General features: G+C 33.4%; 1 protein-coding gene across 3 annotated transcripts in view; it reads left to right on the top strand.

The window, feature by feature from the left end:
- Nucleotides 1-23,556, top strand: part of LOC127859393 (uncharacterized) — an 87,738-nt gene that overhangs the window by 57,009 nt on the left and 7,173 nt on the right. For 2 of the 3 annotated variants that reach the window (XM_052396753.1, XM_052396752.1), the window contains exons 10-14: nucleotides 16,136-16,177; nucleotides 18,478-18,567; nucleotides 19,330-19,410; nucleotides 21,409-21,453; nucleotides 21,965-22,044. In XM_052396753.1, the coding sequence (XP_052252713.1) occupies nucleotides 16,136-16,177; nucleotides 18,478-18,567; nucleotides 19,330-19,410; nucleotides 21,409-21,453; nucleotides 21,965-22,044 (338 nt within the window). The remainder of the gene's footprint in view (nucleotides 1-16,135; nucleotides 16,178-18,477; nucleotides 18,568-19,329; nucleotides 19,411-21,408; nucleotides 21,454-21,964; nucleotides 22,045-23,556) is intronic. The other variant, XM_052396754.1, reaches the window with a different exon arrangement.

Raw genomic sequence — 23,556 nt, forward strand, 5'->3', positions numbered from 1 at the left:
TATGGATTGTTGTATAATTCAATCAGATCTGCAAATGATAATCTTGGTTTGTACATCATTTCATTTCTGCTCAATACCTTTGTGAAATTTGCAAGGATGATCTGTTGTTTGACATCCTTATACCCTGGAATCAGATAACGGGTCTTGTCCCTTGACTTTGAAAGGTGTGGTCTAGGCGGCAATTCACAATGCAAAGTCAAATGGCTGTATTTCGTTTCTGTTTTATTTCTTGTTTAATGCTAAAAATGATTTTAATATTTATGTAACATAATTATACCTGCATGATCAGACAGTGTTGCATACATTACATTTTCTTGTTCCTCAAATGTAAACATGTATGAGATACTGTCGCATGTGGAAGAACCACTTGGCTACTTACAAGGTAAAGGTCAAACCTCAAGAACAAGGCCTCTAGGTTCAATGTCAAGGTCACATGTCATAAAAAAAGGGTTGTTAAGTATTTGCGACGTCAATGCTAATTTGCCGCAATTATGTATGTTTTTCGTTGACGTCATCATCATTATTGTTGTTTACTTTGATCAGACGTTATTAGAGGATCAAACCAAACAGACGTGTTCTAGTTCATAAGCAAAGTACCACTACCACAATAACAAGGGTCAAATTTAAAAAAATCAACACGAAGAACTTTGTCAAACGCATAACTTTGTCCATCATGAATAGAGTTCCAATGTCAGGAGTTATAGGCATGAATGGACAGAGTATTGCGCGCTAGAGCCAGGAGGCTCAAGCCCAAGGTGACAATTTAAAGTCTAATGTCTAAATGTTTTTTTTCCAGTTAAATAAATTCATCAAAGCAAACTACCTGGAGCATAATTTTGTTCAGCATTGATGCATTTTAAAAGACTTTGAAGATGTGATGATGATATGGAGTTTGCATGCAAGATGCAGGCCTTTGGGTCTGTGGTCAAGTTAGCAATTAAATGTACATAATAACATCATAATAAAAGAAAAATACACTGTGCACTTTTTCCAGAGCTTACTTTTGTTCAGTATTCAAGAATTTGGAAAAACTTAAGGAGAATAATAAAACCTTATAACACTCAGTGGTGCACACACAAAACAGGCCCCTGAAATGGCAAGTTCATAATTCAAGATCAATACTAATACATGAGTCGCGGTCAGTGAAAAGGGGGTTTAATGCATGTGCGTAAAGTGTCGTCCCAGATTAGCCTGTGCAGTCCTGACAGGCTAATCAGGGAAAACACTTTATGCTTTTATGATATTTTGTGTTTAAAGAAAGTCTCTTCATAGCAAAAATACAGTTTAGGCGTTGGATGGTGTCAGCCCTGATTAGCCTATCCAGGCGACTGCAAATGGCTTATCTGGGACAACACTTAACCCGTTCAGTGCGGGAACCAAATTTTGAAGGCGTTTGCAAACAGTTTGGATCCAGATGAGACGCCACAGAACGTGGCGTCTCATCTGGATCCAAACTGTTTGCTATTCTGATAGTATTCTTTGAAAAAAAATCTAAGAAAATGCTAATTTTAGAAATTCAGCAGAAGACATTTTAGCAGAAGACAAATTTCCCAGCATGCAAAGGGTTAATGCACATGTACTAAACCGCCTTTTCACAGAGCGCAGCTCATATATTAAGAAAACAATCGATTATAAAACTTTTTCAAAAAGATTTTAGTTAACAAAAAAGTATTAATGACAAGGTAAAGGTCATAGATAATGGGGAAATGTAAGAATGAAGCCGAACATATTGTTAAGAGAATCACTTTGTCCTGCTTGGTTAGATTTTCAATGGGACAAATGTTGTGCGATGGGACAGGAATCTGGTCCTTACATGCATATCGAAGTTCAATGTCAATTTTGAAGGTAAACAGTTTGTTTAGGACATAACGAGGGCATGTGAGGATAAATGTAAGAACCAGGTCCAACATGAAAATAACAGTTCTAGATCTAAGGTGAAAATGATAAATCATGACTTAACACATGGTATTCATACAGAATACTAGGCCGGTGCCGAATGAAGAGAAATTTATTATGCGAGGCTTAGAAAATCTGAACCACAAGCCTTGGTGAGTAGTTCAGATTTTCGGGCCGAGCAAAAATAAACTTCGCTTTATTTGGCACCGACCTAGTATTCGATTTATCCCATCAATTTTCGTAGTCGTAAATTATTTCTTTAAAAATAGAATAGGAAAATAGAACTACGTGTATGGAAGATCCCAACGTTATTTTAAGCAAACATTGTTTTATTATTTTATTCGTGTTGAGCCTAATACATTACAAAAAGAACAGGAACTAACCTGTTTTCCTGTTTATCATACGTTTACGTCCCCAATTTTAAAGGAATAATGAAAAAAAATACACTTAAAAAAAAACTGCAGCTTAAGGGGGAAAGAATATGAATTTTGTCGTGTGACGTGTTAATAATGACGTCATGAGCACGCGCACTTAATATTTGTAAATAATGCTTTTTTGCTTTTTGTGTTGCATTTTGTTTTTAAAATATATTGCATCTTGGTATCAAATTGTTTGTTTTGTTGAATCTGATTCGATTTTACTAAAAATGATTACTTTATACTTGATTCCGAGTAATATTACCATCCTCCGCCGCGCGTGACAGCTATATTTCAGCATTGCCGAAATAAAGGAAAATATATTCCACAGTGGTTTATTTCAACAATGCACGTCTGATGATGGGATAAATGGTGTACGGTATATTTCTCAAGCATCTATTTTATATTCAGACAGGCTTTATTGGCTTGTCTCACCAGCAAAATACCAGATAGAGGATAGAGGTCACAAATCCAGGTCAGAGGTCACACATCCAGGTCAGAGGTCACAAATCCAGGTCAAAGGTTAAAGGATAGTCTTGCACTTTCACCTAACTTAGCTGAAGTTTGGAGCATACTTTCACATATTTCATCATGAATCTACATGGTTGCTAGGTCTAAATTCTATGCCACAATTTGTGGTCAAAACTTTAATGTAACAAATAAATTGACTCAGACTCTTATGAGACTATTTACCCTTTGCATGCTGGGAAATTTGTCGTCTGCTAAATTGTGGTCTGCTAAATTGTGGTCTGCTGAATTTCTAAAATTAGCATTTTCTTCGATTTTTTTTTATAGATTACCATCAAAATAGCAAACAGTTTGGATCCAGATGAGACGCCACGTTCTGTGGCGTCTCATCTGGATCCAAACTGTTTGCAAAGGCCTTTAAAATTCGGTTCCAGCACTGAAAGAGTTGATTGGCATATCTTTGTGACAATTGCACTCTTGTTTTTATTTCAAATGCTATTCTGTCATACTAAATTTGAAACTTGTTCTTTTTATGTTCTTTTTTTTTTCGGCATTAAAAATATATTTTAAATTATGTGGACAAGTGTTACATCTGTAGATAAGGGGAAATCATGAAGTTTTTAAAAGAATTGAAGGAGTGTGAATTATCCAGCCTGTTGTCATTGACAACTAAATAAATACAATTTATTTGGTTGTCTATGGAGTGAGACTTTTCATTATTCAAATGGCAAAATAAGTAAATACGCATGTTTGAGTAGCATAAAGATGTTGAAAAAATCTGGTCAATATCTTTTCATGGAGAATCAATGAATAAAAATCTTGTTTTCATATATTGCTATTGAGATGATTGGGTCTTTTATGATGTACGTAAATAGATCTAATAGAAAAGTTTATTAAGGTATTATGCATCAGTGTATGTGATTTGGATGTCTTTTATTACAGATTTTGTGCTGAATTGAATGACATCGCTATTTATATGCAAATACAAATTCAGATTGAAATTTAGATGTCTATGTTAACATCTTTTCTATCCGATGAAAGTAAAATATCGAGCGTTTGTCCAACAGCGTGAGCAATGATTGAACAGTTAAAGGCAATTATGAATGATATTCTGGAAATTCCAAACTTTTAAAAATTAAATTAAAATTGAAAAACAAAAGCATATTTTATTTTGGCAGAGAAACAGATTTCGTCTTTTTATTTTCTTATGTTCCTGACAGCTTTCAAGAATTGTATTTTTAACTACTTTTTTATTTAAAAAAGTTTAATATATAACTGCTTAGTATCATTCAATCGAAATAGCTTATACAGTGTCAAAAAAGAAAACAACTAAATATTGCTTTAATTTTGTATGCCTGATCTTAGTATACGCATGTTTGAAAATGAAATCATTAATTATATAAGTTCACTGTGTAAATATATATTACATGCTAGTTTTTTGGTAAGTGCCAAGAATATGATGATCAAAATATTAATTAAATTGCCAATTATCAATTTGCATTGTTTGGTTGTATCGGTGTTTTAGAAAAGAAGAATCATTTTGGTGGGGTTTAAAGATGTTTTTAATAAGTAAAATATCAATTTGGAAGCATGTAAATAACATAATGACAATAAATAACAAAACCGAAGAAATGTAGATTACTACAGAATCTTACCTTAGACGACTTCTTTGCAAGTGTTCATTTGATATTGAATATTTAAATACTTGAATAGAAAAAGAAATGTGTAAATCAAGTTTATATTAAGGTGTTGAAAACAGGAAAAGTTGATCTTGTATGCACATTGAATTCGATGGAATCCAAATAGTTGCCCAAAAGAATGCTGGTGACATCAATTGACCATTATTATTGAAAAGAAATGCAGTTTATTTGCCACCGTGCCTCAATAAATATGTGGACCATTTTGCCATCAACATTTAGGGAAGTACAGCATTGAGCATTCAATATATTTGAAAATGAAAAATGGAATGAAAGCATCCGAATTGAGTATTGATTGAGCTGAAAGTCGATAATTTGAAGTTATTCACTTCTTTGTAAAGGATAGTAAGACACTCTGTGAAAAGGTTTAAAGATAATACAAGATTTTAAATGATTCTATTATTACATTTTTTACAAAAAGTAAATGCTCTAGGCAGGAGTTTGTTTTTATTGGATGAAAGATGATATGAGTTTTCAAAGATAAATATTTGTTAATGACTTCCAAAAATAACTATTTAAAACTTTTACGTAATGGAAGGATGATTACTACGAACTTAAATTTCAATTTATTGAACTTTGTCTGTGTGTGTGTTTAGGAGACAGTTTAGCTGTCTTCCTAAAAAAACTTGTTTATTGTGGAATAAGTTTATTGGATAATTTTAAAGTAAAAAAGGATTAAAAGAAATTCCATCTCAGAAACTAAGATGAAACTCTAATATCAAAAAGGATTAAATTTATAATAGACCTTGAAAGCAGAACAAATATTGAAAATTTATTTTGTGGAACCTGAAGTTGATAATGATTGCATTATGTTGTATTTTATAAAGTGTGGAAACTACTATTTGTTTTGGCTTATAGGATGTACATTTGCTGAACAAAATTGACTATTCTCATAGCTACATACGTAACTTATAAATAACATAAATTTAAGTGCACTTCAATAAAATTATTTTTTGTGTAAAAAAACAACTGGTGTAGGTTCTTGAATAACTAAAGGACTTGAACAAATAAGTAAATTTGTGAAAACAACTGCATGACACGAGTAATTAAAAGACGTTACTCACTCAGCAAAACAAAGATCATGTGACAGACTGACTAACAGATGAAGTCTGATCTTGGCCAGCGGGAGGTCATGTGATGTCTCAATTCCGACAGAGACCGCAGGTCCTAGCCCCAGCCCTAGAAGGAAGCAAAGAAATCATCCCGTACACGGCGAGAATCCCTGCCGAGCATAGACCATTTACCACTGGGCCACAATTTTACGGAAATTCACCTCAATTTTACGGAAATTCACCACAAACCTCTGGTGGCATGGCGTTCTATCCAAGATTACCACCGTTGAATCCCTACATGGGTATGATGTCAGCGGAGCGGTTTCAGGTTCCGAGCCTGCTTTCTCGGCCCCGCCCCCGTTACATGGGCCCACCCAGCCTGATGCCCTACTGGGGCGGGTACTCGTATCAGGGACAGTACTACCCAGGTTGGCAAATATATACTGCATCATGTTAAAATTTGTATTATTCCATATGCAGCCAGCACAGCGCCGAACCAACCTGGTGGGGAGCTTTGCTGTCTTCTATGAGACCATGAAACCAGTAGCTTGTCTTTTTAGCATACATAGTAGAACGGGCTGGTGACTGGAGCCAAGCTTGCTAGTTCTGGCTGCATATGGCATAAGACCCGTTTTCGCACGATAGGGTTCTCTTGAAAAACAAATAGACATTGCTTTTAGCTCCCCTGAGCATGCACTTTACTCAAGAAAGAGCTATTGGAGTCAGTCACTATCTGTTTGCATTTGCCATCAACAGTTTACTGAATATCAGGGACTGGACAGTACTATACCCAGGTTGGCAATTTTTCCCATATCATTCCAAAATGGGTCTGATGCCATATGGGCCAGTGTGGCTCCAGACCAGACTATTCTTAACCCTTTCAGTGCTGGAACCGAATTTTGAAGGCCTTTGCAAACAGTTTGGATCCTGATGAGACGCCACAGAACGTGGTGTCTCATCAGGATCCAAATTGTTTGCTATTCTGATAGTATTTTGAAAAAAATAAATGAAAATGCTAATTTTAGAAATTGTGAAGACGACATTTTAGCAGATGACAAATTTCCCAGCATGCAAAGGGTTAAAGTCTACCTGGTGAGGAGTTACACTGTAGATTAATGAGACCACAAAACCTTGCATGACACACAATTTGATAGGGTATATCCTGTCCAGACTGCGTAACTGTGCAGGTTGGCTGCAGCTTGTGCTGGTAAGGGAATATCACATAAGACCCAATATCGTATTGTGGGTCATAATTATGGTATTTAAATAGACATAGTTTCTAGCTGTTTTGGTCAGTCACTTTGCGATGGCATTGGTCATCAACAATTGACCAGTCGCCAAATTATCGATCGCTCCGCCCACATAGTCACGTGGTCTAGTGATTAGAAAACTCCGACAAGCAGATCGCAATTATAGCGGATTACGTGAGGGAAATTCTATATTTGTAATGATGTATTATGCTCTTTTCTATAAAATAAATTATTAAAGCCGCACACTAAACTAAACTGCTTTGTAAAACGTTAATACAATCATAAAACTTTAGAGAGAAATGGCGTAATCAAAATAAATGAGTTAACGGCAGACTGACTATCAGAAACGTTTCTTATACATATTATATAGGGAGGTGATGAAAAATCCGTTGTAAAAATGAGCATTTATTTCATATTGATTTTGAACTTGTATTCAACCGTCTGACAGTGAACCCGGTGGCTATTCATATATAATTTTGAAAATATTTTTATTAAATTCAAATGACATATCCATATCATGATGGGTTTTTTGTTTATTAAAAATGTTTAGATCTTTGTTTTATTGTGTTATTTTTAAAAAGACGCCGATTTGTTTTATTTAGATATAAATTAAATTTTTGTTGTAACCATAATTTAATACAGGCCTGATTTCGTGGTTTCATTAACAGATAGTCTAATATGCATTTTATTACATTTATGTTTAATGCGAACCTGTTACATTTCACTATCAAAAAATGAAATGTTGGTATTACGGTGCTGTTCACGAACATTCGAATTGAATACATTTAGCATATTATGCATTTGCTTATTTATAACAAGATGGCCCTTATATGTTAATTGCAATTTTCACATTTCTCCCCGTATCAATATATCTTGTATTAAAAATGTTGTTGTTGTAATATAAGCCGTACATTTTACACTTGAAGTCGCTTTAAGCTGGCTAAGCCGCGTTGAAATCACCTTTTTGTAGTTTTTACTTTAGTTAAAACAGTATTTAAGTTAACAATTTTTAATGATTTCCCTTGTTTATGATCCACAGAAAATAAATATATAATTGGAAATCATTTAAGTAATTAAATAGTTTTCTTTTCTTGTGTACAGTACCTAACAATGCCTTAATGTTCCTTCATTCTGAGATCCACGCAACATACTGTTATTTATTAATCATCGACAATAACGCTGAGATTAATAAGCACGTGTGGCAATTATTATGTTGCCCAAACTGCTTAATAATATTGTGCATCAAACGGTATAACACGTTTTATAGAACACACACCTGGTGTGGTTAAACTATTTATTGTGTTTGTTTTCTCATTACTCGTTCAAATGTTCAAGAAACAAAGATAAAATAATAACCTTTTATAAAGTATGTATAGCACCTACAATTTTGAATAATGATCGAACAGTAATGATCATGCATTTGATATAAAATCTGTGTAAACTCTTAAAAATTACGTCCATTCCATATGTACAACACGCTTTGTTTGTCGGACAAAATGGCGGCCAGATAAGCGTTGCTGAGGGGTGTGTGAAAAATCGATATCTGATTGGCTGATCGACAAAATGTGGGCAGAGTTGGCGACTGGTCAATTGAGTTGCGTTCTGAGAAAACTGGGCTTAATGCACGTGCGTAAAGTGTCGTCCCAGATTAGCCTGTACAGTCCGCACAGGTTAATCAGGGACGACACTTTCCGCTTTTATGGTATTTTTAGTTTCAAGAAAGTCCCCGGGCTGCTTATCCAAAATCAAGTTTAGGCGGAAAGTGTCGTCCTTGTTTAGCCTGTAAGAACTGCACAGGCTAATCTGGGATGACACTTTACGACATGCATTAAGCCCAGTTTTTTCAGAACAAGGCTCAATTAATAAAGACTTTTAAGTCATTCAGAAACCACCTGGAGGAAATTCACCAAGCTTGGTATGATTTTTCTTATACCAAAATACTGATTTTGATTCATTATAAAACATGGCCAACTAAGAAGAGCCTTATATTTGTGTTTATAACTTTTTATAAAACTCTGATAGTCTTCTTATCAGAAAACTGATGTCCTGACCCAAATTGTTGTCATACAGGGCCCTTTCTTTCTTTTAGAAAAACGGTCATAAAACTTTTGTCTGATTTTGATATAATTTCATACAAATGATCGCTTAGTGTTCTTCTCACCTTAATATGCTTTAAATAATTTTGATTTTGTTAAAAGATGTTGGTTGTCATGTCCTTTAGATTGTAAAATAATGATTACGCAAAATGATGGGTAGTTCTCAGCCAACATTTTGCACTGAATATATCTTGGCACAAAATTAATTATTAATTTAAAAAAACAACTGTTAATTACCGATAAATTGATTTTGAAATGACATTATTATTTGGTGTCAGCACTTAACTCTTTAACATTCAGGCATGTGCTTTATATTGTAGCTCAACCACAGGTGAGCTACATAAGGCCATTTAACCCTCTTGTTTTAAACTTAATTGATGTATTATTCTAATTTATACATTTTTTTTATAAATGTCAAGGTTTTTTTTTGACAAGTATTACCCATGCTACTATAGAATCAAAATAGTTGTATATTTTGTTGATAGTGTTTTATATTTGTTGTTTGCAGATTGTTTATTTTCATTTCTTCTTCTCTGCAAGCTGTCATGAAGATTTATTTTTATTTAAAAGTTTTTATTTATTTTTATATGGTGTTTTGTCAATGTATATATTAAATCAAAAGATGGCCTGGTAACTTTGTAGTAAATGTGATTTTATTTCTCATGAGTCTGGATATGTTTTGTTAGGGGCATATCTTCTTCAGATAGAAAACTTTTTGGTCTTTCTTGTATTTTTATGAAAGCACCAGATGGAATGATGGCATTTTATGAAGCTCCCGCGTCTTCAAATAAAAACTTAAAATACAAGCATTTTTGTCATATGAAACGACTCAATTCCAAAGATGAATCTTTTGTTGACCTTTTACCAACTTCTATCAATACATTATGTAACCCAACTAGAAAATATCCCAGCCACAATGGAGATCAAATTTTGGACCTCCCTGTTTTAAAGCAGACACTCTACTGTCATTATCCCCCTTGTCAATTTAAAACTCAATTTTTACCAAAACACACATTTAGCGCACTTAAAAGTGCGTTAATTCTGTGTTTTATGTTAATATCTGTGTTTTCAGTGTTCAAAAGTGCATTTAAGTGCGCATTTTGTGCGTTTTTTCTTTCCAAGTGCGTTATTTAAGTGAAACAGTATTTTTAAATGTGTTTTCTTCATCTGTAAGTCCGCTTTTGAGTGTAGATGTGAGCAGAAAGTGTGTTTTTTATCTAAGAAGTGCGTCTTTTATCAAGGAAGTGCGTCTTTTATCTAAGAAGTGTGTTTTAAGATTTACCCCTGTGAAATGTTGTTCTGCAGTTCACGAATAATTCGTGAACAGTTCATGAACTGTTCGTGAACTGAGTTCATGAATAGTTCATGAATAGTTCGTGAACAGAAAATGAGCCACGTCTGTGAAAAGTTCTTGAAATTTTAGTTCATGAACTGTTCATGAACACTAATGGCATGAAGTGTTCATGAAATATTCTTGAAACCTTATGGCATGAAGTGTTCATGAACTATTCTTGAACCCATGTGGCATGAAGTGTTCATGAACTATTCTTGAACCCGTGTGGCATGAAGTGTTCATGAACTATTCTTGAACCATTATGGCATGAAATGTTCATGAACTATTCATGAACATCAATGGCATGAAGTGTTCTTGAACAGTTCATGTACAACACAATTCTTGAAAAATTCTTCAGGGTTTTGCTGTTCACGAACAGTTCATGAACATTTTCCTTCTTTTTTTCAATGGCTCATTTTCTGTTCACGAACTGTAAGTGAATAGTTCATGAACCATAGTTCTTCAAGAGTTCATGAACTGAGTTGGCATGAAGTGTTCATGAACTATTCATGAACAAGAATTTGTCAATTTATGCAAAGGTTATCATAAGTGTTACTAAAGCTCAACAAACAGGTCAGGGTAAGAAGAAACAAGTCTTGTATTAGCACTTAACATATTGATAGCAACATATAACAATAATTTAAATATAACACTAATAACTGAGATACAAGTGGTTTAATAATACTCTTTAAATTTCATAATACTACTTTGCACTATATGTTCATGAATAATTCATGTATTGAAAAGATTATTTATAGTCTCATTTTCAGTTCAAGAATCATTTACTAATCAATGGTTTCCCTGAAATGGTTACACTTACAGTGCAAAAGAACTTGAAATGGAACCAATGGCTGATCAGTTCAGCCGGTAATTTATTAAAGACTTACATTTTTCAAATATAACATAAACCATGTGCCTTCCGTTTCAACTTCCTGTGCACACAATATTCTTTCTTTGTAAAAACAGCAATGCAATGTACATTGAGTTCTTGATATCATCTTAAACTGTTCTTGAAATAAGATGTCCTTAAAACGTTCTTAAACTTGTCTTTTAAGTCTTCCAAGAACAATGACAGATCCTTTTAAGAACATATTGGATTCTTAAAAAGTCCATCATACGTTCAAAAACATTGTGTAGACCTGTTTAAGAACATCAGAAGGAAACATGTTGTTCAAAAAAGTTCTTAAAGTGTTCAAGAATAGTTTAAGAATAATTCAAGAACAGGAAAGGTCCTTAAAAAGTTATTGAAGTGTTCCTGAAGGCAGTTCTTGAACAGTTCTTGTACAAATGTTCTTAAAATTCTCTAGAACAGGTCAAGAACTCTAACTTACAGTGGTGAAAGTACTATGCATATTCATACTAACTTCACAGGTTTCACAAATCTACAAGATTTGTATGCTAGACATTTCAATATTACTTTCAAAAATATGTATGAAACATCTAGCACAAAGGAATTCATGAATTATTCATGATGGATCCTTAAAGTCTGTCTCAGAAAAGTCATTAGAAATACTTGTGCATGAAATGTTCATCACTAAGTATTTATGGTTAGATGAAGAACTGTTCATGAACTTTGAAATGTTCAACAATAATTCATAAACAGTTCATGAACATGTCTTAAGAACAGTTCATGTCCAAAAGTTCATGAACCAAGCTCAGGAACTTTTTCAGAACTGTTCATGAACAGTTCTTGATTGGCTTGAAGTGTTCATGAAATCATGAACAACATTTCGCCGGGGTACAGATGTGGGTTTTTTCTCACAAAAGTGTGTTTTTCTTTTTTAATGTGCATCTTTTTTAAGCATAAGTTAGACTTTTATTTCATAAGTGCGTTTTTATCATAATGATCTGTTTTAAAAGGATTTATCTAAAAAGGCACATGTTTAACACACTTCTTAAAAAGTGAGTCTTTAACAACCGTTTTGTTGTACAGAAATTGAACAAGAAACAAAATTGTTGCAGGCTCTAACAACTTATTTGCATCAAATGAATAAACATATGAACACCTCAGTAAGCTGTTATAATATAAGGTGCAGTTTGAATTCAAAGCGGTTACTGGTTGTGCATATGAATCTTTTTAATTATAACATACTTTATAATACAATATCAATGCATATAACATTGCTTTCATTTTAATCTCAAACATTTCTAAACAAATTCCACCTAAATCAGGCTGTGGGTAACTAATTAAAAATATTGAAAGTGTCAAAAATATTATGTGGGCTTGCCAACATCAATTTTATTCCCTATTTGAACTTTCTAATACTGAGTTTTTTTACCCCAATACAAATAATGTCTACCACATTGACTATTAAGATACATTTTAAAAGGCAATTAAAATAATATTGATTTTATTATTATTATTATTTGCTTACACCATTCAGCATGGTATATTAAATATTCACAATTAAATATAGTATGCTAAGAGTGCTGTGTATTCTTCAATAAATATTTTGGTGTTGAAGTGTGCCTAATGTTCAGTGGATATTTCTCACATTGAGTAATTGGCTGAGACAGTATGATATCAGATAAGAGATTAGCATCATAAACATTAATCCCTATCAGTGCTCCATCTAAGCTGAACAAAGGGGTGTTGATAGACTTTTGATTGGTTGAGGCACCATCTACTTGAAAACAAGCGACTTTTGATTGGTTAAAGGGCAGGAAGTTATTGAAAACAAGCTGGTTTCAGCCACTGACTTTGAGTTAAATTTTAGGTATAATTGAGCAACATTAAGACATATAATTCTAGTGTACAGTGTCTTGAAATACTTTCAGCATGAAGTATTGTGTGATGAAAACAATGTGTATTTACTACAATGTGTAAATCAACAATATGTTTGTTGCAAAGGAGATTCAAAGTGGGTGGTTAAAGTGATATGGTCTAGTCCAGCATCTGCCTGTATTTTTGGAATACTGAAGAACAGTCTGTTGTAACAGGTTTGTATTTTCAATTCTGCATCCCTTTTTTTATTTAGTTTATTGAATTAATTATGATCATTATCATATTTATGTATTGTCACTGGAAAATGTAAATTGATGAGTAAATGTAATGCAATTTTAAGGAAAAACAACACCATTTGAATTATTATGGCTGTATTTTATGGGTATTGTCATCTTAAATGTTATTTATACCTATTTCTGGTCATTAATGAGCAGATTTTCTCCCCCATATTAAATGAGATCTTTAATATTTTAAATTTAAAGGTTAAACCCCATGGTGAAATTTACATTGATCGGAAGATCCTTTGGAAAGAATGTGCATCATCGCCTGCCAAAAAAGGGAGCAAAAGGGAGACTACATGATGTATTGACTTGAATACCAGGTTTTACCCTGCACGAGCTGGCCAATGTGAGGAGAACAGGAGCGGGAAAATCGCACCCTGTCCTTGACAAAGAAAAGCTGGATTTGTTTAGAGGTAAAACTATACAGGGTACTGGTTATTGCATTTTAAAGGTGTCACACTTCCGACCAGTCCACACGGCCAAATGAGACCACGTATCTTGGTACATTTTCAAACAGTATTTTCTACCAAACGTATTTTCTTTTAATTATTTATGAAAAGTGTTAAGTCACATGCGATCAGGGGATTAAAATTGCAAAAATTAACAACCAAAAACAACAAGCAAACAAACTAGTTTTGATTTAAATTTATAATTTTTATAGCAACGAGATTACCATAACAGCAATATTCAACACTTACATTATAAAATATCTTTCAGGACCTTGTCTCAAATGAGATCATGCACAAGAAGCGCCGCGCAAAGGCCATGACAGTATAATAGTTGCAAAGAAGTTTGACTGGCTGGTGGCAGACGTGGAGAGAAAGATGAGAGCCGCACTCCGCCGCCTCAAAGAAATGATAGGCCTTGATTGATTCTCATCTTTTAATGTATATAGATGTTCCTGTGTATATACTGTACATGTTATTATTAGTATGCTATTATTGTTTGTTTATTTATGATCTAATTATGTTAATATTTATTTCATCAAATTATCATTGATATTTAATTACTCATGTATGTTTACAAATGTTGGTGTACATTAAAGTATAAAATTGAATTATCTTGTAATTATTTAAAATATACAAATATATTTTTATATAATTATTGGTTTTTATTGCGTATCTGAATTTAAAAAAAAACTTTTAACAGCATATAATTGAATCAACTGTTAAGGCAAAAGATTCACCTTTAATGCACATGTGTGCTTTTTTGTGAGTGCTTTTTTGAGTGCCATTCATGTGCGTAAATTGTGCGCTTTTATGTGGGTTAAAACTGCCCTTTTAACCGAGATAAATGTGCGCTTTTTATAAGACAGTGCCTATAAAAAGCGCATACATGTATTTTCAACCCACAGAAATGCGCACATTTAACACACATGTGCGCTTTTATGTGGGTTAAAACTGCGCTTTAAGCGAGCTAAATGTGCGCTTTTAATATGTACTGACCTATAAAAAGTGCACGTTTAACCCACATAAAAAGCACATTTTACACACATGTTTGTTTTTATGTGTTTTTTAAGTGAGTTAAATGTGCATTTTTTTATGAAAAAGCGCACATTTAACACGCTGAAAAGCACAGTTTTAACCCACATAAAAGCGCACATTTTACACACATACATGGCAGTCAAAAACGCACTTATAAAAATGCACACATGTAACGCACTTAAAAGCGCACATTTACCCACATAAAGCGCACATTTCTTGTTTGTTTGTTTTCATTAAAAAAAACTCACTTGGTAAGAAAAAGCGCACATAAAACGCAGTGCCAATACTGCTACATTTAACACACGCAAAATGTACTTAAAACATACATTTCACACACTTTTTTGAGAAGACGCAACTCTTGATGGGTTATTATTGAACTCTAATCTAACCCAACAAGAAACATCTCAAGACCTCTCTGTTCAAAAAGAGATGCAGTATAAGTGCCTTTCATACATGGGAAAGTATTCCTCCACTTACCATTATGAAGGGGGCTACACTTACCATAATGAAGGGGGCTACACTTACCATAATGAAGGGGGCTACACTTACCATTATAAAGGGGGCTACAATAGGAATCCTTTATCCTTCTCAGCTTGTTTGTGATTGCCCTTTATTTGATGGAAGCATCAAAAGCATATGTAGACAGGGGAACCGTTGTAAATCGCTTTTTATGGCAGATGTTCTGATGCATGATTTTAAAAAAATTGGTCCGCTGAAAGAATTTCATATAAGATAATGTCCCACAGTTCTTTTCTGCTTATTAATTTATTCACATTCAAGGGCATAGCAATTAAATTACCATTTGAGTACTCTGATAGGATTATCTACAAGATGATCGAGGAATAGGCATATCTACAAGATGATCGAGGATGTAAACATAAAACTACTTTACTATTTTTGTTATTTATTCGTATAAATATTTCAGTGTAATGGATACAATATATGCCCAATGATTGATAAATGTGTTAAATCCCTTCATGAGAAACATCCGATATGACCTTTGTCTATAACCACTAAAAGCACTAGTTCTTCCCAGTGGGTATTCTCAACTTGTTGTTAAATACGCATAATTCTTAAAGAACCCATTACAAGTCCATAAACACTCAAAATCAACGAATATTTCGTACAGTATTTCAAAAATCAAAGTTAACACATAAAAAATCAGTGCTCCTTATAGCAATAGCAAAAATTTTAACGCTCGATGTGGTCTGGTAACATAGGCCGTTAAAAAAAATTTGCGTGACAATATATTCCATGTGAATTTACCGCAACGATATCCAAACATTTACAAGTGAACGCGAGATAGGCTTCAGTCAACGTCGAAAGCGCGATGTAGTAAATCTCATGATTTGTTGATTTTGAGTATTATTTGACTTTTAAGCTTAGATGTTTAGGTTTTAACTGATTTGATTTTGTTCTGCAAATCAATTTTTATAGAAGCTACAGTGGTGAAACAAGAGCCAAAGACGCCGGAAGCAGGTAAACCTTGGTGTAGTAGTTGCTAGGAAAACAATTGTTGCGTTTGGTGTTTGGTTTGTATGAGACAGTGCAGGGTGTTCTTATTCAGTTTTAAGGGACAGTGTCACAATTTGGGATTGGAATACTACTTTAACTTGATATTTATTTACACCGCAAATTTGTGAAATCTATAAAAAAATGTCTAATGTCTAATGTCTGTCCTTTATGCTCGATGGGACATTGTTGTCTCGGGTACTACTTAAATACACTTCAGGTACTCTTAAGTATGCTATAATGTACCCCAGGTATGGTAAATACACTAAAACGTACGCGGTAATTCTAACGCTAAAATGGTCGTTGTCGGCTGTGTTTGTAAAATTCATTATGGTCATAGTTGTCAATATTTTGTAAAAATGACCTCTATACAATTATCGGAACTCATACTACAAAAAGGATATTGGGCAGGTTTTTATTCAAAGAAAATTCTGTTTGGTATTCCGTAGGGCGATTTTTGGCGGGAATAATACTCAGGAACAGTCTTAATTGGCCTGGTACTTGTTGGTACATTTTCCGTACCTGGGGTACATTTAAGTAGTACCCAAGCCGACAATGACGCATTGAGCATCATTTATGGTTTTGCAAAATTGAGTTATTATATATTTTTTTATGTCTGTCTGCATTAAAAAATAATTAGGCTTTGTATTTAAGGAATATATTTTTTTTAAAGGAAATAATTAAATTAAGATTGAAGGTTTAACTGTGCATAAGAGATGTGTTTTACAAACGTGAAATTATTAACAATCAATTTATTATAAAACCAGACAGACTCTGTTTGAGACTCTTCTTCCTTACAACCCCAAAGTATGTATCTGTCCCTTTTATTACTGAAGTCACATTTTGTGTACATCGAATTTGTTCAAACTTTTGGCTTGTAAACATATTTACTGTATATTCTGTCATAAAGACCCCTCATCCTAATAAACATGCCTCCTCCATTTTTTTTCAAACATACGCTAAATGCCAAATTAATTTTTGTTCACTAAAACAATAAATTCATTCTTTGACTAAAATATTTGAATAATGAAGTGAAATTATCAAATATATTTCTAACGTGGCATATATAATGTCATTATTTTGACTTAATAAGCCCTGCCTTATATGCAAATGTAAGGTGCCCAGGGGCATTTATTAGAGAAAATACGGTAATTACTTTTTATAAATACTGTGGGTGCTGAAGGCATGTTTATTTTTGTCGGGGTACAAACTGTGTTTAAATAATAATTTTAGTAAATATCTGTTACATTTATCTGAAAATATTAGATAAATAAATAATTGTAAAAATTGTGAAAAAGACAAAAGATTATAACAGAGTTTATGCCTAAATGTTCAGTAAACCTACTATTAGCCCTGACAGTTTATCTGGATTACAATTGAATTTTATAATGTGAATATATATAACATATCTTTAACATGATTTAATTAGTTCACATGAAAAATGGTATGAAAATATGTTGCTGACAAATTCTGCTATGCCAATTTTAAACACAGAAATGCACATAAACACATTTGTCCAATCAAATAAAGGACGAAACTCATAAGTAGGTCGTCTGGCTACTTATAGAGTACATGATTCCTTTTTTATAACTCTTTCAGTGCTGGAGCTGAATTTTGAAGGCCTTTGCAAAAAGTTTGGATCCAGATGAGACGCCATAGAACGTGGTGTCTCATCAGGATCCAAACTGTTTGCTATTCTTGTAGTATTCTTTGATAAAAATCGAAGAAAAAGCTAATTTAACAAATTTGGCAGAGAACATTTTAGCAGATGACAAATTTCCCAGCATGCAAAGGGTTAAAAAACTCCAGCAACTCCGGTTAAATTAACATATGAATTATTCAATAAATACTAGGATTTGTTTATTACTTGTATTTTTATTTTCTTGAAAATATCAAGGTAGATTATTGGATGAAGCATGCATATTAAAACATCCAAAAAATGAAAGAGACCTGGGGGTAATGAGGTTGGGCCATAAGTTTGTTTTTGGGGGCTTGACATCTGGGCCGAAAGCAAACTTTGTAATAGCGTTAAAGTGTCTGAGTTTGATCAGGTTATTGTGTCTCCATTGAACAATGATGTTCTGTTTGTAATGCATTGAATAATCATTTATATTTTGTACTGTTCACTTTGTTTACTATTTACTGTCACTTTGTTCATTTTTTACTGTTAAATATGTTCTACTTTTGTGGAGTTGAATATTTTGTTGTGTTACCTTTTCTAAGCACAAGCACCATTTGGTGAAGGCTGCGAACCATTTTGATTTCAGTTCCTAGACAGGTTATTCCAGTACCAATCCGCATGCCAAAAAAAGTAGCCCAGGCCCCGCCCATATATGTGCAGCAGCCACCTCCCCCGCGTAAGGATACACTTGGGTGTTAGGCAATTAAGGTTGTTGAAAGCAAAATAGTACTGAAGGCAGGAAGCTTAAGACATAGATGAAGGAAAACTAAAGTTTGCTGTTATAATTAGTCTCCTACCAGTTTCACCGGAGGGGACTTATGGTTTGCGCTCCGTCTGTCAGTCAGTCTGTCACACTTTTCTGGATCCTGCGATAATAAGTTCTTAATATTTTTTCATGAAACTTGGAACATGGATAGATTTTAATATGGACATTATGCACGTCATTTCATTTCGTTCCTATGTCAAAAATTCTGTTTGCTATGGCAACAAATAGACTAGAAATACTGCTGAAATGGTGGTTTTCTGGATCCTACAATAACTTTTAAAGTTCTTAATATTTTTTCATGAAACTTGAAACATGGATAGATGGCAATATGGATATTATGCACGTCATTTCATTTTGTTCCTACATCAAAAATTCTGGTTGCTATGGCAACAAATATATTTAAATCATCTGAAAATGGTGGAATTTCTGACAATGGTGGAGCCGGTAGGGGACTTATATTGCTTGACAATAGTCTTGTTATTTAAATTTGAATATTTTATTTGAAAAAACAGTGTGATTTGGATTTCTTGCCTTAAGTAAATTATTTTGGCCCAACAATCATAGAAAGCTTAGAAAGAAACTTTAGACAGTTGTTAACCTTTGAGTGAAAAGGAGGCCAGTAAGGATTTCATTTCTGACTGATTTTTTTGTTGCGATTTCTCTCATTTAAAGGTCCTATACCTGTTCCGATAATTATTCGAAGGCCCAGACCTATTCAATACCAAATAGTGAAAGAAAGGACACCACTGCGTCGTAAGTGATCATTTGTGTTCAGTCTATAATTGTAAATTTTACTAATGAGTCTGAAGTATATTACCACTCTAAGCACTACATGTATAAATGGTCTGACATTTAGCCAGATTATAAAGTTGTTTGTATGTCATTAAATTATGATAAACCATTAAGAATTCTTTTTATATGTAGCTATGAATTTTAAATTCATGTATCACTATAACCTGTAACTGGTAGTTTTATGTGATTATTCAGACGAGCTTGTATTAGTTTAATTTAGTTATTGTAAACTAATTGGAAGGAATCAATTCTGTTAATGGGCTTGTTAATTTAATTCCATATTTTTCAAAAATGCCATTTGGTTTTAAATGTCCGTAAAGAAAAGAAAATCTGTTTTGGGCAAGTTGCCTCAAACAGGAAGTTTTCAGGACCATATCTTTAATTTAAACAAACCAATCATGACAAAACTTTGGATATATCAAGCTTGCATAGAACCCTTGCTTGGGATTGCATTTGTAGTTAGTGAGATCAAGGTCAAGGTCACTGTTACTAAAAATAGAAAAATGGCTTCTGCTTAATAAATTGAGTTTGGAGGGAGGTTCTTATTGGACTGAACTTTTGAGTATGTATGTTGTTCACATGACAACCTTGATTGGGATTGCTTTTAGGGTCAGTCAAGTCAAGGTCACTGTGTATTAAAATGGTTTTGAGGTTTTGTGCTGACTTGTCCGTTTCAAATATAGCTAACACGTATACATAGCTTGAGATTTCATGTATAGCTAGTGGGGTCAAGGCAATTGTTTCAAAAACAAAATATGTTTCCATTTCTTCTCTTGAGTTTGGATGGAGGTATTGCGTTGACATTTTGCGCAAGGTAGCTTACATGCGGACTTAGCTTGGGATTGCACGATTATTTTAATTCAATTCACAACTTAAACATAGAAAAAACTGCCAAGTTTGTTATTGTTAGTTTGTTGATAAAGTTTGTCGGGTGGTTTAAGTTGGTCTGTCCGCATACAATGTTGTTAAGTACATGTTTGTATAGTGAACAACTACTCCTACATTTCTCAAGCATCAAATTTTGACACTTGAAAAATGTTATCACCATATAGGGTAGGTAGATGAACAACTTCTTTTTCTAGTGATAAACACATCCTTGAATTATGTGCCCTTGAACTTAGCCATTTTTATGGCACAAGCATAAAGTGTGGTAAATTTTTGGAGCGCATTGCGTCTACATTTCTAAAGCAATTTAATTAAAACATGAAAATTGTAATCTCAATGAAGACACCTATTTCATACCCAGTGTTATTTGCTTGTGAACTTAGCAAATTGTATTACATAAAATGTTAGTCACAAGTAATTGAAACTTACCTTTTTTATGCACAAGAATTTCCAAGTTAAATTAGGATTACAGAAATTGTGCAACATCTTTGTTTGAGTCCATTATCTATTATGATAAAATGTATCAAAAATGATTAAAATCTCATACCTAGAATACCAAAAATTAGGGTTGCAGGTTACATGGATCCACACATTATGTTCATGCCTGATTATGATCACAATCTATTATATAACAGAATCAGTGATAAAATGTTTGCAGGTAAAAGATCTATTTCTGATTGGTTTGCTATGTGTCTCTTCTCTTACATCAAATTGGCGTGAACAGAAGTACTGGTATAAAGCATATAAAAAGTTCCATATAAGGTTTAATTTATTTTGATAAAAAGTATATATATTGATTAAAGATTAAAAGTATATAATTATAAAAGCTGATATTAAATTACTTAAACAATGTTCCTCTTTTGTAAGTGTTTCTTCTGATTAAAATGTATACTAATTACTAAAGATGTAATTATTTAAATAAAATGTTAAAAATTTGTTTGTAAATTGTACTTATGTAGAGGCAAACTATTATAAGATATTGTGGTACAGATTTTTTCAGAAATAATTTGAATGCCCTCGTCTAAGTATGTATACTTGCTCTCTTGGTTTCATCCTCGAAATTTCTGTTTTCAGCTAAGAAAACGGTAAATGGGAAGACAGAAACTCTCCCTCGCAAAGGTAAACAAAATTTTATTTTATATATCACATATAAAAATATAATTAAACCAATCATTCAACACGTATTATCTTTAATATATAAAAGTAAACCAAGGGTGTGATTTTCAATCCCTGATTATCCTGTTTGAATAAGGACTTGTAAAGAAGTGTTCATGTTCTTTTTCTATCTTACAATTACTGCTTGCAGGCAAAAGGTCTTATTAACCATTAAAAAACAAATAAAGGCAGTTAAGGTAAAATAATGATTATTTCTAAAGTGCTATTCCAATTTATTGGTATGTAAATGACAAAGAAGAAACCGTCTTTCATATTGCCCCACAAGGAGGGGCTCTGTCAGTCTCTTAGTTCCTCAACATGTCAGCAAAATTAAGCGGGTCTTGTTATCCGCACATTCCTTGGTTCTTAACCTTTGAACATAGTTGACAATGCAATGTGTAGTACAAGTCACATTTGTTACAAAGCTGTAGCCAATTTTTCTAGGCCTAATGTTGTTTTGTCTTTCTCGTTTCAGGTTTTGCTTGGGGGTTCTGGCGTGTTGGAATGGCAGCTTTGTTTGTTATGCACCTTAAAAGCTTAAAACGTAGACCACAGGTAGACTACTAACCCAACTAACATTCATTTTCACAATACTCTCTCTAAAACAGTTTTTAAGAATTAGAAATCCAAGGTAGTGTAGATTGGCCAATACACCATGTGAAATAATAAAATACTTCCCACATGTTGTACAGGTACAACAGTTACACTATCTCTTCTTTTAATTTTTTCAGTTGGCTGGTTTGTAAGTCTGTCCAAAAAAAATGTTAAAAATCCCTTGTAGCAGACAGCTTGCTCATTTCTCTTCACTTGAAGAAATTTGAATGATGTCATAGCCAGCAAGTGTTGATGAGCAAGACAAATTTAGGGTGCAGTCATCCACTTGTTCGGAACTTAATTGTATGCCCTTGAACAATGCAATGGCCAAGGCTGCATGAATAACATTTAGTTACTTTATGGAGCAAACAACTTCTGTATTTGTCACACAATACATGTAACATTGAAAATGGAAATATGTCATCACCATAATGTGCTTTTGTGCAAGATATACAATTTTCAGGTGCAATCATTTACTTATTCCATACTTAAATAATGTGTGACCTTGAACAAAGCCATGGCAATGGCTGCTATGACGTTGACAAAGTGTTGTGGGCATTTCCTGACATACAAAGATACTTGATTTGTCATGCTCTGGTGGACTGCAGCAGAGGGGACGGAAGGCTCTTAAACAAATTATCTTGAAATAATTGACATTTTACTTGTACATTTGCAAAATTCTCTGCCATTCATTTTTAGAACCTCTTAAACTCTTTCAGTGCTGGAACTGAATTTTGAAGGCTTTTGTAAACAGTTTGGATTCAGATGAGACGCCACAGAACAGGGCGTCTCATTAGGATCCAAACTGTTTGCTATTCTGATAGTATTCTTTGAAAAAAAATCAAAGAAAATGCTAATTTTAGAAATTCAGCAGACGACATTTTAGCAGACGACAAATTTCCCAGCATGCAAAGGGTTTAAAGAAATAAATTTATTTTCAAGATTAATGCACACACAATGTATTTTGTGTTTTGCTTAATGAATTATTGGTGCATGATTTTTGATTGGTTACTCTTTTATTTCCTTTTTTTGAACTTCTAATTCTCTATCAGTGCAATTCTAATAGACTGATCCCGGAACAGCACGAGTTTAGAAAAACCCACTAATCACCCCGGTACAAACAACGCTGGTCCATTACATCAACCAATGATAGCTTCCTTTAAATAATAACGGTTGATACGGTGTGTGAGTTTGAAAGGATTATAAATGGGTCATGTTTATTTGTACCAGCAGATTAGTGGGTTTTTCCAAAAAGTTGCTTTTTCCGGGATACATATATTGGTAAAATATTCTCCACCCTGGAAACACCTAAAAAGATCTGTCAAGAAGGCTTTCTTTCTGATTCTTTTATGGAAATAAACTATTGACTTCCCTGTGTATAAGCTGCAGACTTTTGATGCAACAACTTAGACAATCAGGTGTAAATTTTACTATGTATCTTGTAGAGAATCTTTTAACAGTTTTATTTGTGAA

This window comes from Dreissena polymorpha, chromosome 15, assembly GCF_020536995.1.
Source record: "Dreissena polymorpha isolate Duluth1 chromosome 15, UMN_Dpol_1.0, whole genome shotgun sequence".
NCBI lineage: Eukaryota > Metazoa > Mollusca > Bivalvia > Myida > Dreissenidae > Dreissena > Dreissena polymorpha.